The sequence below is a fragment of the Hyperolius riggenbachi genome, chromosome 12 (genome assembly GCF_040937935.1).
Source record: "Hyperolius riggenbachi isolate aHypRig1 chromosome 12, aHypRig1.pri, whole genome shotgun sequence".
Lineage (NCBI taxonomy): Eukaryota > Metazoa > Chordata > Amphibia > Anura > Hyperoliidae > Hyperolius > Hyperolius riggenbachi.
Window position 1 is genome coordinate 54,022,067 of NC_090657.1, and position 19,616 is coordinate 54,041,682.

The 19,616-nt window shown below is 45.3% G+C and overlaps 1 protein-coding gene across 2 annotated transcripts in view; it reads right to left on the reverse strand.

Moving 5' to 3' along the window:
- The window catches only part of LOC137542326 (medium-chain acyl-CoA ligase ACSF2, mitochondrial-like), a 136,130-nt gene that overhangs the window by 92,081 nt on the left and 24,433 nt on the right, over nt 1-19,616 (reverse strand). The window contains exon 2 of one of the 2 annotated variants that reach the window (XM_068264152.1): nt 15,140-15,335. The exons of the other annotated variant lie outside the window; for it this stretch is intronic. Within the exon in view, the coding sequence (XP_068120253.1) occupies nt 15,140-15,335 (196 nt within the window). The remainder of the gene's footprint in view (nt 1-15,139; nt 15,336-19,616) is intronic. 2 annotated transcript variants of the gene reach the window in all.

The following is a 19,616-nucleotide window of genomic DNA, read 5'->3' on the forward strand; positions in this document are numbered from 1 at the left end:
CGCTCCTCTCCTGGTCCCGTCATTCCGGTGCTGGCTCGCCCGGTAGCAGTATTTGACTAAATTAGTCAAATACTGCTTTACCCGGCTGAAGGAGGCTTCAGAAGTCTTCAGGGAGCCCAAGTGCTCCTGAAGAAGGGCGGCCCTGTGCTGCACCTGCGCAAGCACGCTCTCTTGCACGCTCAGTGCAGTATGGAGCCGCACGTCTTCGGGAGGACACGGCTCCCGAAGACTTCCAAATACCCTTTCGGCGGGGTATTGGGGGGGGGTAGCCAGCACAGGATAGAGAGTACCGAGAGAGGAGACGGAAGGCTCTATATGACCCAGAGCCTTCCCTCTCCTTAGGGAAGTATTTGCTTCATTTTTTTTTTAAATGCGGTTCCCATTCACTTTAAGCCCCATTCAGAATGTTGTTACGTGGTGTTCAAAGGACTGCCTTTTTACCCACAATTCCATGTGAATCTTATGGCCTTGTGTTAAATTACGACTGTAAAATGGAAATAGCAACACATTACCAAATGGTTATTGTTATCGATATTTTATCGAAGTCACACCGAATGCGTAAAAACCTTGATGAATATAACAAGAAAATCAATAAACTTCAAATTCGGTAATTTAACAAACTGGAAAAAGTTATCGCAAAGACAATGGTGAATCGAGGCCATTGTTTGGGACCTGGAGAGGTAATTTTCAATACCCGAATGTTTACTATACCCAAGTTTATTACAACAAGATCATACTTTTATAAAAAAAAAATAAAAAAAAAAATACTGACATCTTCCACAATGCTTCACAGAACCTATCGTCAGGTCACTAACTTGCCCTCAGAGGAGCTCTCAGTCTCAGGGCTATTCTCCACCAGAAATGCCAGGTACTCACTTTACTGAGGGATAACTTGCGTGAATGTACTTGCACATTAGTGCGCTGCATTTGTGATGTGATTAATCCCAGTAGCAACTGTCCTGCTTCAATCTCTAGTGAATAGCCTCCTTTCCAAATAATAGGAGTGCACGAAAAATCGCAAAGTAATTGTGCCGCTGTGCGATTGATCAGCGATCCAAAAATGTTCCAGAATGTTTTTTCTCCCATTGGATATCACAAACGCACTGCAAGCGTGTTGTACACCCGACAGAATTAGAAAAAACGCGATCGATTCTCAATCGTGTTTCTTAGTGGAAAAGCTCTAAAGCCTGGTACGAGTACTGTCGCCAAGCGCGTTTCAGGACTTGATCCCTTGGAGGACAGTGCAGGGCAAAAGCTGTACAGACAAGTTCTCTTGCTATACAGGTGTGGGGAAAGGGCAAACAAAGTGGGAGGGGTGAACAACCCACTTGGCCGAGTCCATCTGCCACGCAGATCTCTTGACACACAGAGGAGGCAGGGCGCTGTACACATCATTCCGGTACCGCTTAGTGGCTTCTGTGTATGGAAGCCGGTGTGTCACATGACCTGATGCAGGTCACTTTACACTCCGTCTTCTGTGCACAGGGGAAGCCAGAAAGTCGCTAGGAGGTACATGAAGGCTGCCAGATGTTGCTGGAGGCTCGGTAAGCATTTGGGGGGTACATGTATCCGGTATCAGGTGATCCTGCCAGTGCCGGATAGTGGAGATACTGTAATACAATTATGTTACCCACTGTTTTCTATATTGCACTGCATACCGAGCTACGGAATACAATGGCACGGTACTATTATTTATGGTTCTAGTTCATGTTTCCTTCAGGCTCTTCTGCCCGAGGGTTTCCCTGGAGACCAGCGGCAGAAATCACAGCTCTGAGGGCCTCGTTAGCAGAACACACCTGTGGCTGAAACAACTGAAAGCTGAGATGAGCTCTGAATCTGTGAGAACTCTAAGCAGCCCAACATCAATGCCAGAACACCTGACTAATTCCAGAGTCACCACTCCCTTTACCAGTGAGGCTTCTCATGATATAGCGTTACACCACCAGAAGCTCAGGATACAGTTCCAGAAAAGCCTCTAATGACCCAGAACATGCCAGACCCCTTCTCTACCTTCTCTGGAGTTATGTCCAGCCAGTCCTGCCATTCAGACGGTTCTGTACAGTCCAGCCAGGCAGCACAGCAGGCATCTTACCCTAGCTATTACTTTGTAGGCACAGTTGCCAATACAGAAAAACACCCATGTGACTATAAGGTAACAATCTGCACTCTCCTTCTTTGAAGAAGAATCAGCTGGCCCAGAGATGGATTAAGATGTAATGGGAGCCTAGGCAAGGTTGTTGTCCTTTTTGTAAGCTACAGTGAAGAAGGTGGCAGGTGGGCCTCTTGAAACCCACTAGGCCCCAGACAGCTGCCTAGGTTGCCTGGTGGATGATCATGCCCTGAGCTGGCCCATCTCCACTACAGCCTTGCAGTTTGCACATGAGAATTCGCATTTCAAATGTAAAGAAAGATGTGCACGTTTTATGCAAATGATATGCAACTTCCGCCTCCTCTACTTTTAAAACAAATGACATGAGAGGAATATGAAAGCTGCCATATTTATTGCCTTTTAGACAATGCACATTGCCTGCCTGCATTGCTAATCCTCTGCCTCAAAAACTTTTAGCCATAGACCCTAAACAAGCATGCAGATCAGATGTTTGAATCAAGTCTGATTGGATTTTCCACATGCTTGTTTCAGGTGTGTGACTTTACTACTGATGCCAGAAAGATCATCAGGACAGCCAGGCAACTGGTATTGTTTAAAAGGAAACAAACATGGCAGCTTCCATATCCCTCTCACTTGAGTCGTCCTTTAGAACATATGCCAATTTTCGCATTTCACATGCGGAGCCATTGAGTATGGCTGCCATGTCAAATGACGCAGACTAGAGTGACATGTGAAAAAATGCAGCAGGCTGTCAGTCTGTTTGTCCCATGGTTGAATGCAAATTAAAAAAAAAGAAAAAAAAAAAAAAAGGGATGTACTAGAAATGTTCACTTATAGCTGAATTATTGTAGATTTCCTCCTGTTTTAAGAAGGCAAATACACCAATGTAATGATCTGCTCAGCTGTCTGCACAGGCAGACAGCTTTTTGACCATTCTTTAGGTCTGAGTGTTGCAGGTCTCTGGAAAAGAGACCTGTCTTCACTCTGCAAGTTGCAGAGTTGCTCTGCTGGTGAGGAATTTGCATCCACTTGTCATGCAAATTGCTTAGCTGCTTCCTTTGATGGCTTGCAGTATAAATGCCATTTCTTCCCAGAATTCCCTGCTGGTCATGATGGTTTGTTCCTGCTAACTTGCCTGGAGTCTCAGCCCTCAGTCTCATTGTTGGCTATTATTGCTAACTTAGAGTAGATACCCTTTAGGAGTGCTCCTTGCATTCATGTTTAGTGCAGTCAGGATTGTGTATATTTGTACTGCTTTATTCTGTTGTGTCTTGTTCTTGCGATTGCGTTGTCGCCAGCGGTTGGTGGTAGCGAATCGTTCTGTCTGTTTGGATCGCACTCGCTCTTGCGGAAGAGCAGTGGACCCTTTCAGTTCTGTTCCTGTGTATGGATCGCACTCGCTCTTGCGGAAGAGCAGTGGATTCAATCTGACTTGTTCCTGTTGTCTGTTTGTCTGGAGCAAACGCTTGCTGTTGCCTGAGGTAAGGCAGCTGATTAGCAATCGTTTCTGTTTGTTTGTGTTTTTAGGTTCATTTGATAGTTAGGGTTGGCGTGTTTTTGTCTCTGTTGCGCTTCTCGTGCGGAGACCGCGCCATTAACGTGTTTTGTCGCTGTTGCGCTTTTCATGCGGCGACCACATTTAGATAGCGCGTTTGTTATTTTCTTTGGCGTTTTGATCATTATTGTTTACTGTGTCTTTCTTACTACGTCTATGCTCTGTCTTCGCTCAGTCTTGTGTCGCTGTTAGCAATCACCATTCGTGCGATTGCTTTCCCACTTGGTTTTTGCTGTTGTGTGTTCACACTCGCCTGGTGGCGACTAGATTGGTGGACATACATACATTCTATCTCTGTGCTCATTCACTCTTGTGTCGCTGTTAGCAGTCGCCATTTCTTGCAATTGCTTTCCCACTTGATCTTCATTGTTGTGTGTTCACCGTCGCCGGGTGGCGACTGGATTGGTGGACATACATACATTCTGTCTCTGTGCTCACTCTCTTTAACTAGGGGCCATCTTGCCCTGTATTGCTTCCTCTTGTACAATTCCTGTTTGGCGTCTGTGGCAGTGCAGAGGCTGTGTTCCTCTGCACTCTACAGCTCCATCTGCCGGTAGGAATTCTCCCTCTACAGGTGCATTGCACCACAGCTGGGTTCGGTTATTCAGACGTTTGTGTTGTCCAATTCGGCTGCGTGCCGGTTGTGTGGTACGGCCCACGTACTGGAGGTGACACGGGCAGGAGATCACATATATGATATATCTTGAAGTACAGGTAATCGGGTGTTTAATTGGATAGTTTGTTTTGGTGGCATTGGAGCAGAATGAGGTGGTGATATTGATGAATGGGCAAGCTTTGCATCTAGTATTATTGCATGGAAAACAGCCCGGGGAGTGTGCAACGTTTGGAATTGAGTTGGATATTTGTGTACGAAGTTTGCTGGGTGCTAGTAAGTTGCGCAAGTTGGGGGCTCTTCTAAAGGTGATTTGAGGTTTTTGTGGGATAGATTGTCGCAGATAAGGGTCTTGTAGTAGAATATCCCACCTATTCGTTAGAATTGACCGGATCTGTGGGTGTTGGGCATTGTATCGTGTGATGAATCGGGGGCAGTCCACGCTAAGTGGCTTAGTGAGGAGCTGAGTTGGGTTGTGTGATGGAGTTGTTTTGGCTTTAAATTTCGCATCCTTGATAAGCTTTTTGGGGTATTTTCGTGCCAGAAATTTGTTAGTGAGTAAACCTGATTGTGTGTTGTAGTCTGAGATGTCTGTACAATTTCTGTATATCCTTCTAAATTGACTATATGGTGTGTTAATGGTCCAGGGGCGATGGTGAAAACTTTCAAAATGTATATAATTGTTAGCATCTACCGGTTTGAAGTATGTTTTGGTTTTTATAGTGTTAGATTCTATGAACAGTGTTAGGTCCAGGTATTCAATATTCATGGGGTCATGTTGTGAAGTGAATTGTAATCCAGCAGCATTTGAATTGAGATAATTGATAAAGAGGGGGATCCGGTCAATGTTGCCTTGCCATATCAGGATGAGGTCGTCTATGTACCGTCTATAAAAAACTATATTGTCAGTGAAGGGGTTATTAGCTTGTAATTTTTGTAGTTCCAGAAGTCCCATGGATAAATTTGCATATGATGGGGCGAACGACGAACCCATAGCTGTTCCATTGGTTTGATGGTAGATTTTGTCAGAAAAGGAAAAAATGTTGTTCTGTAGGATAAATTCTGTACATTGCACTAAGAAGGATTGTTGATCATAGGGCATAGCGGGATTAGTTGACAGAAAATGTTTGATAGCTGAAATACCATAAGAGTGTGGAATGTTGGTGTACAAAGAAGTTACATCGCAGGTGAGCCATACAAAACTATCTTGCCAGGTGATGCCTTTAAGAAGTTCCATCAGGTGTGCGGAGTCTCTGAGGTAGGAGTCTAGTGATCGTACATGAGATTGTAGAGGTTGATCTACAAAACGTGAGAGGTTGCTAGTCATTGAATTTATACCGGATATGATGGGGCGTCCTGGTGGTTTGGTTAAGGATTTGTGTATCTTGGGGAGATAGTAGAAAAAAGGTGTTTTGGGATGCGGGTTGATGATGTAGTTTCTTTCATTTTTTGAAATAATATTGTTGGATAGGGCATTATTGATGAAGGTTTTCAGTGTTTTGTTAAGCTCCATTGTGGGATCAACATCCAGGGTAATATAATATTTGGTGTCACCCAAAAGGCGTTCTGCCTCTTCCAGATAATCCTTTGTGTTAAGAATGACAATCCCTCCCCCTTTGTCTGCTGGTTTGATGGTAAGGTCATGATTATGCTGTAATGTCTTAATGGCGATCTTTTGTTGGCGGGTCAGGTTGGATACCGGGTTGGGGTTGTCAGTGTGTATGTTCTGTAGGTCATTAAGTACTAGTGAATAGAACGTGTCAATATAGTTGCCTTTTGAGGCTACAGGGTAAAATCTTGATCTTCCTTTAAGTTTTGTAGTGATGTATTGTTCTGTCTGAATATCGGAGGGGGATAGTGTGCAGATTGGTATGGTATCATCATTGGTGATGATTAAGGCTGTCGGGTCATTGGGAGGGGGCGGATTTAGTTTTTTTATAGCAAAATGTCGTTTGAGTGTTAGTTTTCGTATGTAGGCATTTAGATCGGAAAAAATCTCAAACATATTTGACTGGTTGGTTGGACAAAAAGATAATCCTTTTTCCAACAGTGTGGTTTCGCAGCGGGATAATGAGTGATCGGAAAGGTTAAATATACATTTGGTTTGTTTTGAAGGGGGGGTGGGATTGGTTGTGGTTAGTGTTTTCCTCGTTTTTCTTTTCCCGCGTTTCCCCCTTTTTCGGAGTCGGGTAGGGGTCTTTTTTTCTTTGGTTTGAATATGGTCCGAGACGCTATCGGACTGGGTAGTTGGGTAGCTAACACGTTCTGGGATAGTGTGGTAGGTAGGTCTAAAAAAGAGGATGTAAGAGTAGTATCAGCATTGGTGTTGGTGGTGTGTGGGGTGGTGGGGCCATTCATGTTGGGTTGGAAAAAAGTTTCAATGGAAGTTTGAATGAATGTAGTTGGCTGTTCTGAACTATTATCATTTTCAATGTGAGGGGTTGTAGGAGCTTGATTGGTCATTGGGATTGGTCGGGGGCTGTCGCTTGCGGAGGGGTTGGGAGAGGTGGGTTCGGAGTCATATATACTTAACTGTGAAGGTCGGATTGGTGAATTGTGCTCTGATTCTAGTATAGTAGGGGAGGGATTGTCACTCATTCTGGGTTCAACTGTTTTGGATGAATTTGTAGGTAACAAAGACAATGGGGCATCTTTACCGGAGAAGTTGAAGTTTGGATTCATTAGAGGTATTCGAGTAGCTGGTTTGTCACCTCCAGTACGGGGGGTCGAGGTAACTGACTTGTTTTGTTTGGGGTGTGTGTTGGCAATGGTTAGTTTTTTATTTTGGCGTTGTGGTTTCGCTATTATTGTTGGTCCTGTGTTATAATTGAAACTGTTCGGAGGGGGAGTGGAAGCCGTGAATTTGTTAGTTGTGATTATCGCTGTTGTGTTATTGGTAATTGGGGTGGGGGTGATATTAGGTGTGTTGGTTGGTGGTGGGACCGGTGGTGGTGGAAAAAACGGCGGGGGTGGGTATGGTGGATATCTGGTGGGGGGTGGCGGTATGGTGAGACTCATAAGTGGTACTGGGCGGGGTTGTGGATGTGCAGGTGGTCTACCTGGCAAAGGAGCAGTTGGGGGGTGCAATTTTCGCTCCCTCTCCCTGTGCTCTGCATAAGCCAGGCGGTCCCTATTGAGTTTTTTAAGTTTGATATCAATGGTTTCTATTTCAAATTTTCTGAGTCGTGAAGTGAGGTTTGATAGGAGTGGACCATATTGGGGGCTTTTGGAATGGAGGGCGAGGAAGTTTCGGCATTCAGTAATTACTGGCTGCAAGGCCTGAATGATTGATTTTCTTTTATTTATGAGCCTCTCCATCATGCCCTGTGTACAAAATTCGAGGTAAGCATACCACTCAGTTGTAAACACAGTGTCCGTGGGGAAGGCAGTAAGAGTTTTTATACGTATGCCATCCGGCGAGATTTTTTCCTCTATATAGGTCTCTTGCATGGCTATGTCAGCTATGTTAAAAAATTCATCTCTTAATGCCGTTTCCAATTTTTGAAAGGTGGGCTTCAACACTATATAAACAGCAGTTCAGTACTACTTGGCCACTGAGGCGCCAGGTGCTATCTGGACATACTGCTGGTAAGTGAATCTTGTTTGATGCTTGTTCATTATGTGTCTTCTATAAATTACTCTGCATGTCTTTCTTAAATACCCAATGTACTATTGCCAGCCCTGAACTCCTTTGCACTATTTCATATAGGCTAACCGCTCCCAATACACATATGTATGGGTAAAAAATATATATATATGAATTATGATACTGTTTACTGTATGTTATGAAAGTATCTCGCCACAGGCTTGAGATTAACGTTTGATTATGTTTGTGATTATGTTTATGAATATTAATGCTATGATGTAATACTTAAAATTACCACTATCTTTCTTCCCCCTAAAACAAACCCCCCCACCCTTCTTCCCCTTCCCCCTCCCTCCCCTCCCCCTTCCCCCCTCTTCCCCCCCCCCTCCCATTTCCCATCTCCAATTCTTTCCCCATTTCCCCCCCCCCCGGCCCTCCGTCCTCTTCCTCCCCCCCCTCTCCCCGCCCCCTCTCCACCCCCAAAATACAATAATTAGCCACCTCTTCCCGTTAATTTAAATCACACCAGTGAATTCCATCATACAAATATTTATGTTTATTGATATGCAGTCTGTTCAGGATTTGTACAAATGTGTTGCCTCTTACCCCCAGTTGTGTGCTCCTTCCTGTAATTGCCTGATGAAGCGGGTTTGACCTGCGAAACGCGTTGCGACCTTATTTGGAGTATACCAATAAATGTCCCTTTTGTGAATGCACAGTTGTTGTGTCTGCTTGTGGGAGGTGAGTCCACCACTGCCTCCTAGGCAATAATTTTAAAACTTTTAAATATTGTTTTTATCCTTTTGGCGCCTCTGTTCTCTACCATAATACTGATTGTATCCACCTTTGGTGGAGGGGGATACCCCTTCTTGTTTTTCAAGCCTACAGAGAGCGACTTCTTATTCCTGAGTGAGGACAGGCTAATCTCCTCACCTGCCTATACAGTGGTTGCCTGGAGGTAACCCTGGTTTGTGAGTATACAATTCATACTCTTTCTAATTATCCAATTACCTTGACATACTACACCATATCGGGCTCTCGGTTCTCTCTTCTTCCGATATTGATTGGAAGGCATTTTGTGATTTTTACATCGCAAAAATCGAAGAAATTCTTCATGCTTGTGTTGATTCTGTGTATACTTTGAATCTGATATGTGTGACGAATGTTTTGTGTATCCGGTGATTTGTGTGTGGCAGACGATTTTGGATGAATTGCACACACACCAACCAATTGACTTTAATAAAGAGACACTGTTATCAGATGATTGTTCCTGCCTTTCTGGGGTAAAGCAAGTGAGTTTAGACCCTGTGCGATCTGAAATGAATGGGTGTATTACTGTGGTTGACACCTGTGTGAATTATGAAAGATTCTCTCCTGCTTGTGTGGAGTTTGAATCTGTGCGATCTAGTGCCGGTTTCCCAGGCGTTCCTGCAGATTGTGATTATTTCTCAGCATCAACAGGGGTATGTGGGGGACGGGCTGGAGTTGTACTTTGTACTGGTTGAACTCGATGGACGTATGCCTTTTTTCAACCAAAATAACTATGTAACTATGTGATCAACATGAATGTGTCAGTTTTGTCAAAGATATGTGGGATCCCTTGTCATTTAAAAACAGATCTTTTTCTCCCAGTAGTTCTTTAAAGAGAACCCGAGGTGTGTTTAAAGAATGTTATCTGCATACAGAGGCTGGATCTGCCTATACAGCCCAGCCTCTGTTGCTATCCCAAACCCCACTAAGGTCCCCCTGCACTCTGCAATCCCTCATAAATAACAGCCGTGCTGTGAGGCTGTGTTTACATCTGTAGTGTCAGTCTCAGCTGCTCCCCCGCCTCCTGCATAGCTCCGGTCCCTGCCCCCGTCCCTTCCCTCCAATCAGCAGGGAGGGAAGGGATGCAGGTGGGGACTGGAGTTCTGCAGGAGGCGGGGAGAGCAGCAGACTGACACTATAGAGATAAACACAGCCAACTCTGACAAGCTGTTTGTCAGCAGCGTGGCTGTGATTTATGAGGGATTGCAGAGTGCAGGGGGACCTTAGGGGGGTTTGGGATAGCAACAGAGGCTGGGCTGTATAGGCAGATCCAGCCTCTGTATGCAGATAATATTCTTCAAACCCACCTCGGGTTCTCTTTAAGATCTTCCATCTATGATCCTGCTATGGGGAAAATTCTTAAACTATGCAACCTCAAGAGTAATGTTAATATGTCTGATAAAATTCCTCATATTGTTGTCGCTACTTCTTCTGCAAATAAACCTACGTGTCACTCTGTTCACACCGTTGAAAGCTCGTTGCCAGATGAGAATTGTTCCAATGTTTCTGTCTTGAACACCTTGCAGGTTGGGCCTCAGAATGTGGAGGCTTGCGCTTTAGAAGCTTCAGTTTCACAACCAAAACCGATCTTAGATGCGCAAATTTTGCGTTTTGACTCCTCGGATTCGACATTGTTAGTCGAGTCTAAGGGTGAGACAGCGCTTTGGTTGTGCGAATTTGATACTGAGGGATCTTTGCTTGGCCCAGAGAATATTTCTGTGAGTCTACCCTGTACCATGAATGAATCTATGTTGTCCACTCTCATTGACATTTGTGAGTCCCTTTCTTGCTCTGAAAAAAAAATACTGACTTCCCACCGTGTACTCTGGATGAGTCAATGTTACCTTGCAGGAAATCTCCTGCAGGGAGCCCAGAGGATCATCTAGGTATTACAACTAGTCTCATCTGTTTTTCTGCCATTTCAGAATTGCACTCTGGTTTGACTGCTATGAAGGATTCTGCCTGCAGTGGAACTAGACACAGGGAGTCAGTGTTGGTTCCACTAGATATTCCTGTGCCTTCTGGTCATGAAGATGAAATTCAGTCCCAGCGTATGGTAAAACCATCCCTGGGACATCTGCCCTGTCCGCGGAATGTATTTGATGTTCGGCCTGTAACATGGATGGTTCAGAATCCTTGATTACTTTGTCAGAAAACTTGGGAAATGATGGTCCTGAGATTTTGTTTGATGTTTTGGAGGTCTCCGAGTTCCTCCCAAACGGTGCAGAACTTTTGGGAGATGCCTCCTGCCTCGCAGGGCCGTCTGAGGTATTGCCCACTTCAGTGGGCATTGCTGTTATACTGACTAATTTTGCAGCTCTTGTAGAGCTCCAGTCATGCGTAGTCAATGATGAGTTCTGGTTGGATACTATTACAGTCACAGAGACTTCTGGGTCTGAGTCCGAGTCTTCTTTTGAAAGATCAGTACTTGTGACCACTACTCGTGATGATTCTCTGCCCGGTCCTGGTTTTGGTCTTGTAGTGACGGACTTTGAGGTTGGCAGTTCCTCGACATGTCCTGAGGTTTCTCCTGCGCTAGTGTACCCCGATGCGCTCTGTGAGCCAGAATGCCCAAGTGTGTCTCGGTTACCAGCATGCTCAGATGCTTCCTTGGTGGAGACCTGGTCTGATATTGCCTGCCTGCCTGCATGCCCAGAAGTGGTCTCTGAAAACCCTGATCTTGAGGATTGTCCTGGTAATCCTGAATCCGGAATGGTCATAGGTTCCATAAGGGTTCTTGATAGTTCTCCATGTGAGCCTGCTGAACATTCTGGCCTCTTGGGATCTCTGCGGAGCTTCAAAGTGTTCTGGGAGATTCTAGGAGAAATTTTTCTTGGTACCCTGGATGGGATCAACAGTGGCTTCTCTGTTGAAAGGGACACTTCAAATAGGTATTGTAGCAGGTTTGGTATTTTTGGACGGTCCCTGGAAGGTGGTGGGTATTGCTCGGAGAGTTTCAATGGGTTTTTCTCTGGCACTCGCGGTTCTGATGGGTGTTACACTGAGACTTGTAGTACTGATGGGCATGTTTCAGAAGGTCCTGCTTCCGATGAGTTCAGTTTCAGGAGGATTGACTCTGGAATTGGGCCTTGTCGGGCTGCCCCGGCCTTCATGAGTGTTCAGTCAGACTGTTTTGTTGGAAATATCAGTTTTGAGGGACGTCTGGAATCCGTCCCTAGAGGAGGGGGGGGGGGGGGGGGGGGTACTGTAATGATCTGCTCAGCTGTCTGCACAGGCAGACAGCTTTTTGACCATTCTTTAGGTCTGAGTGTTGCAGGTCTCTGGAAAAGAGACCTGTCTTCACTCTGCAAGTTGCAGAGTTGCTCTGCTGGTGAAGAATTTGCATCCACTTGTCATGCAAATTGCTTAGCTGCTTCCTTTGATGGCTTGCAGTATAAATGCCATTTCTTCCCAGAATTCCCTGCTGGTCATGATGGTTTGTTCCTGCTAACTTGCCTGGAGTCTCAGCCCTCTGCTCATTGTTGGCTATTATTGCTAACTTAGAGTAGATACCCTTTGGGAGTGCTCCTTGCATTCCTTTTTATTGCAGTCAGGATTGTGTAGATTTGTACTGCCTATTCTGTCGAGTCTTGCTCTTGCGATTGCGTTGTCGCCAGCTAATCGTTCTGTCTGTTTGGATCGCACTCGCTCTTGCGGAAGAGCAGTGGATCCTATCTGTCCTATTCCTGTGTACGAATCGCACTCGCTCTTGCGGAAGAGCAGTGGATCCAATCTAGCAAAGAAATGAACAGCGCTACTTAAAAACAGATGAATGCTTACCTGCAAAAAAGTGCAGACCCCACTCATGGGATACAAATACACAATGAGCACACATACAACCTGTCTACCACTTGGAGGATGTTACTTTCCACTGCGCTGATCCCACTTTTTCTGCGCAGTGGATCCTATCTGACTTGTTCCTGTTGTCTGTTTGTCTGGAGCAAACGCTTGCTGTTGCCTGAGGTAAGGCAGCTGATTAGCAAGCGTTTCTGTTGTTTGTTTGTGTTTTTAGGTTCATTTGATAGTTAGGGTTGGCGTGTTTTTGTCTCTGTTGCACTTCTCGTGCGGAGATCGCGCCATTAACGTGTTTTGTCACTGTTGCGCTTTTCGTGCAGCGACCACGTTTAGATAGTGCGTTTGTTATTTTCTTTGGCGTTTTGATCATTATTGTTTACTGTGTCTTTCTTACTAGGTCTATGCTCTGTCTTTACTCAGTCTTTTGTCGCTGTTAGCAGTCGCCATTTCTTGCGATTGCTTTCCCACTTCATCTTCATTGTTGTGTGTTCACCATCGCCGGGTGGCGACTGGATTGGTGGACACACATACATTCTGTCTCTGTGCTCACTCTCTTTCACTAGGGGCTATCTTGCCCTGTATTGCTTCCTCTCGTACAATTCCTGTCTGGCACCTGTGGCAGTGCAGAGGCTTTATTCCTCTGCACTCCACAGCTCCATCTGGCGGTAGGAATTCTCCCTTTACAGGTGCATTGCACCACAGCTGGGTTCTGTTATTTAGACGTTTGTGGAGGATTTCCGTAGTGTCGGCGCACATATTGTGCGCTGACCACGGACGTATTCCGCAATCGTTACAACCAAGCATTGCTTATTAGTAGTTTGGGTCACCCTGAGCTGCATGGTTACTCTGTTGTACTGGTCCAAGCCCTATCTCATACAGCCTTATCAATCCCTGCCATGTACTGATGAGGACCAAAAGTCCGAAAAACAGGTTGTCTACATGTGAATTTGATATGGCTGTATAAAATTTAAAGCTATAGGCTTGCTATACACCAGCGGTTCTGGATGCTTGCTTGGCTTACCCAGGGTGAAAAGGGATAATTTGCATATTCAGTAGTAGTGCATTGTGGGTAACCACAAATGTTCACTTATAGCTGAATTATTGCAGATTTCCATCTGTTTTAAGAAAGCAAATACACCAAGATTTGGTTTTTTTTTTTAGTAGGAGGGCTTTTTGGTCCCTTTTATCCCCCTATAAGTTTTTAGTAGTTTGGGTCACCCTGAGCTGCTTGGTTACTCTGGAAATGAATGAATAGACTTTGATTGCCAAATTTTTGTTACATGAAAACTCAACAATTCACATGTAGTGAAGTCCTCCAGTCGGCGCAATTCTGCCACACGTTAGAGATGGGAAGTCCGGATCTTTTCAATGATTCGAATCGAATCATTGAAAAGATCCGGATCTTTGAACCAAATCTTCGAATCATTTTACTAGGGAAGCATTCTGGGGGTGAAATGACTAGCAGGACAGGACTTTCCCTGCAGTTGACAGAGAAGGGGAGGGGGTGGACAGACAGAGAAGGGGAGAAGATGGATAGAGAAGGGCAGGGAGTGGACAGAGAAGGGCAGGGAGTGGACAGAGAAGGGAGGAGGTGGACAAAGAGGGGTGAGCAGAGAGCAGAATTTTTTTTTGCACACATTACCCACATGTTGCAATCATATGCTTTATATATCTTTCACCTATATGTTAATCTGTATACTTTGAATGCAAACGTCTCACAGTGAAAGAAAGCATTCCCCAATGTGTCCTTTTCTCACCTCGAACACTCATCATAAATTTAGGGAGAAGGTAAGTGCAGCTGTTTAGAGCCGAGCGCAGGAGGATCATATTGCACTGCAATCACATTGCCTGCCCTGTCCTTTTAGCCCAGCACGCTGTCTGCAAAGTTACTGAGCTGTGCTTCTGAGCCAAAACGTTCCCATTTGTTCACTATGCAGCACTGCACTACGGAACAGACAGCCTATAATCAGCAGCACATTACAGCCAGTACATGTGCTCTACACATATCTGGCAGTGGCACCCATGTCCCCTCTCTCTCATCTACCTGTCCCTGCAAGGCTGGCTCCCCTCCAACTGAGCAATCCATCTCTGCTCTGCTTCCAGGACCCCCCTGCCCGCTGAGAGGGGGGGGGGGGGTGAGTGTTGCTCCTGGTTCCACTCCCTTTGTGAACCGAATCGTTCATTTTGATGATCCAGATGATTCAACTCACAAAAAAGATCCGGATCAAAGATCCGAATCGTTCATGATCCGGACAACACTACCACACGTGCTACCCAGTCACACTCCTATGGTTGGGAGCTTTCTGCATCTGCGTAGTAGTAGCGACAGTACGCCCCATACCAGAGGACCTAAGGGTGTGTGTGTGTGTGTGTGTGTGTGTGTGTATATTTTTTTTTATTTAATTTTTTTTTGGGGGGGGGGGGGGGCATGTTCAGTGAACAAAACAGGATGGTGCTTTAAAGTGAACCACCAGCGACCCTGTAGGGCTAAAATTTCTGGGTTCAACCACCGTTGTAGCTGGCATTATAAAACTGATTCTGAAGATCCAGAGGCTTCCATCTATGAGGTAAGTATCTAACTGTTTTCCTATGGATATCCCAGGTTTGCTTTAAAAATGAAAGAATAGACAAATTTTCTCCTGGAAACAGATGGTCTTCAACTCTACCTACGTCTTTGGTGAGCTGGCTGAAGGTCTTCCGGGTGTTGGCTATAACATCGACAACGGCCTCTCCATCAGGGATCCTCTCGGTCGTGTCCCACAGACATTGCTGCACAGTCCTGCAGGACAGTGGTATGTCGCTGGTGCCATGGACGTAACTTATGGAAGTGATGGGTTTTGTTGGAGGAGCATCAGCCATGAGAACACTGCAGGAAAAGGGAGACCACTATATTAACCTACAATCATACATTTCTTTTCAGATTGTCACGGGAATGTGAAGCAACACTGCTGGCACATCTGAAGAAACATGAGGAGGGCTGCTAAAAATGAGACTCTGGTTCCATGCAACTTAAACCCCTTACTCATGTGTGATGTCCACTGAGCAGATACTCTGCTAACCAGCTTGTTCTGTTATACAGAGTGAGGGAGGGGGATGGAGGTGGGACAAGGAGCAGACATCAGGAACATATACTGGTCAATTGGCTGTGGGTTTCCCAACTCTACGGGTTGCTGAAGTGGAGGAGATTATATTGGTGAGAGGAAATTCCTGCTGAGTCCCGGAGAGACCTCATAGTTCAATGAAAATCTGGTTATGAACAGGTTTACCAATGCTCCTCACCTAACAGCTGCCTGGCCACAGCATTGACACAGAGACCAGGTGCTTACATGGTATGCATTGATATAGCTCTATGGGATATGGCTTGGACCAGTACTAAGGAATACACAGATAGCTTATGGTGACCCAGAAAGGGATTTAGAAGACCAAAAAGGCCACTATTAGAGCCATATCAATCCATACTGTGCACTGATGCGAACCAATAAGTCCTCATCAGTTGTATATACTGTATATGTTGGGTGGATTTGGCTCTGTAACATTTATTAGCTATAGGCCCACTATACACCAGCGGTTCTGGATGTGCAGCCTGGCACTCAGGGCCATAAAGAGATGATCTGCATATTCAGGAGTGATGCATCATGGGAAACCACAGTTGCTCACTTACTGCTGAATAAATTGCAAATACCTTCTGTTTTATGAAGGCAAAATTACATTTTTCTGGTGTTTGGAGGGGTGGAGAGGACTTCCATGGCTCTTTCTGGGTGAACCACACCCAGGATGGGTTGATTTGGAGGACTTAAGGCTCCCCTCACTTCCACCACACCCTCCTGACATCTTCCACTGCTCTCCAGTGACCAGGAAGTGGCTGAGTGCAGATCATGAGCTTTATATACAGGGAGGGATATAGGGATAGGGAAGGGATATTGGGATAGGGAGATATGTGAATTCCCCACATAGAAATGAATGAAATATACTGCAGTGACATCTTTGTATTCATCATTTCAGGTGACGGTGTGCGACAGCAGAGCACGTTAGGTTTGGTTAAGAGGTTTGCACTGTCCTGTGGAGAGGGGAGGTGGAGAAAAAGTAGGAGGCTCCCATCCGTAGAAGAGAACAAAACAATCAAGATTGAAAACCTCAGCTACTTGCCTGCGGTTTTCGTGTAGAAGTTTTTTTTTTGGGGGGGGGGGGGGGGGGGTGTTTGTGTGGTTTTCTACAATCCACGCTATTGGAAGACCAACTTTTTATTTTATTTTTATTTTTTTTAGCTGCTCCACATCTCTGTAACCCCAATCAAGTCAGGCTTTCAGGGTAGAAATTGCAAAGGAACAAACCATGCATCAGATGTGAGTTCTCTTAGGGCCGCCTCCAACGCCACCCTCTGACACAGCAGTCCTGTTTCCTTGGGTGGAGCTAGCGGCAGCAGACAATATTTCCATCTGAGGGTTGTGTCATCACACAGACCAGCATGAGTAGGGTTACAGCATATAGTATTCACACAGGTGCAAAGGTCAAACTTGTTATGGAACTTTGCTATACCTACAAGGCATTTATAATCCCTCAGAGTTAATACTAAAGCATCAGCTTACATAAGGCACAAAAACAAAACATATGAAACCCATCTGTGAGGCTGAACTTCACAATAAGCTCTCCACAGAACCACAAAACTAGCACTCCCCCGGAAAAGGTTGTCAGTTGAATTCCTATATGGACAGGCCTCCTTTTTCCAACTTACCTCAGGGCTAGACATATCAGCCCATATACTGCATGAGTGCTACTAGGTGTAAACAAACGCTGGATCTGTACATCATTCCACATATGTGGTTAAAAGAACTTTGGCTCCTTTTATCACTGTGCTACAGGCGCTGTAGTTAAGACTTAAGGCACTGATATGTCCCTTGTCTATCAACTGTCCCCACAGCTGAGGTCAGTATTCCTGATTGCTCTACCCTGCCTCATGGCAAACAAGGAACAATACTGGCCAAACGTCTTCGTAGTAAGCCAAGATGAGCCATCGTCTCCTCACCGTTCTTTTAACCATACTAGAACTCTTATCATAAATGTAAACACACCACAACACACAATCTTAACAAAGACATAGTTCACTGCTTAGTGGAAGGAAATGGCCCTGGTGCTTTAGAACAGGTACCGTCTTTCCCCTAAAGTAAGACCTACCCCGAAAGTAAGGCCTCCCTTATATTTCAAGCATGCTTGAAATATAAGGCCTACCCCGAAAATAAGGCCTAGCTGGGGGCGGGGCGCTGTGTGTATGGGGAGGTGCGTGGTCTCTTACCGCACCTCCCTTGTGGCTGCGTCCCCCTCCGTTCCTGGTAATTCCTCCGGTGGCGGCGGCATAGTAATCCATCTGTGAGGGCGCCCTGTGACCCTCACGCAGTACGCTAGGCCGGCTCTGCGCTGGCGCCCTCTTCCTGTCATCATGTGCGCCCGGCAGATGCGTCCCAGGCGCACATTGATTAATCAGTGTGCGCCTGGGACGCATCTGCCGGGCGCACATGATGACAGGAAGAGAGCGCCAGCGCAGAGCCGGCCTAGCGTACTGCGTGAGGGTCACAGGGCGCCCTCACAGATGGATTACTATGCCGCCGCCACCGGAGGAATTACCAGGAATGGAGGGGGACGCAGCCACAAGGGAGGTGCGGTAAGAGACCACGCACCTGCCCATACACACAGCGTCTAGCCCCTCCCACCCCCGAAAATAAGCCCTAGCAGACATTTCCTCCCCAAAAAGAATATAAGACAGTGTCTTATATTCGGGGAAAGACGGTATTTGTTAAAAAATACAGACAAATTAGAAATAAAATGAACCAGTTTTACCAAAGACTTTGCTTAAAACAGCACTTTAAACTGTACACGGCAATTTTAATGGTACTACTAACGCCGGGGGAACTCCACCCGTTAATCTGCTAGTGCCATACGCACTACCTGGATAACAGGCGCGTTGCTATCAGGGCTGTGGTGTCGGAGTCAAGGAGGTGGAGCAATTTTTTGGGTACCTGGAGTCAGAGGTTTCGTAAACTGAGCAGTCGGATGATTTTTGTACAGACTCCACAGACCTGGTTGCTATGGTAATAAACATGGCATGATCAGAATATTGTGCATGGCATTAATGGGTTAATCGGCGGTGCTGCCCAGCATTAGTACTGGTAAAATTGCAGTGCGCTGCCTGCACGAAGCAATCTTACTGCAGTTTGGTGGATCAGGATCAGGGCCCATGTCCTAGACAGTACCGGATTCACTTGGACATCACAACCCTCATTATTCCCCACAACTGCAGCAGCCAAATCTAGAGAGTTTTCTGATGGTCGGGGAATCTAGTGTGTATATGGCAGCCCAGATGCATTGCCAAGAGCAACAGAGTGCCAGATCATCTCAGCGGAGTGCAGACCGAGCCAGTTGCTTCCTCCCCTCCTACTCTGCTGTACGTTACACCATGATCCACCCAGGGCTGTGGAGTCGGAGTGGAGGTCGGAGCAATTTTCCTGGAGTCGGAGTTGGAGGTGGTGGTTTCAGTGAGGAGTCAGAGTCGGCAGTTGGATGATTTTTGTACCAAATCTGCAGCCTGGTAAGTATTAGATTAAGGAGTCCGAGTAGAGGAGTCGGAGCCATTTTGGGTACTTGGGAGTCGGTGATTTCATACCTTAGCAGTCATAGTCGGATGATTTTTGCACTGACTCCACAGCCCTGAATCCATCTATTCCCCTCCATAGCAGCGGAACATGTTGCTAGCTTCTAGACTAGCAACAGGTCTGTCCCGAACTCAGTCTCAAAATTGTGTGTGCGTATAAACACCTTAAAGAGGAACTGTAGTGAAAACAACACTGAATAAAATTGCTTATTTTTTTACAATGAGATAGATATAGAGATATATATATATATAGATATAGAGATATATATATATATATAGATATAGAGATATATATATATATATATATATATATATATATATATATATCTCTCTCTATCTATCTATCTATCTATCTATCTATCTATCTATCTATCTATCTATCTATCTATCTATCTATCTATCTATCTATCTATCTATCTATCTATCTAGATATAGATATATATATATATAGATATATATAGATATATATATATATATATATATATATATATATATATAGATAGA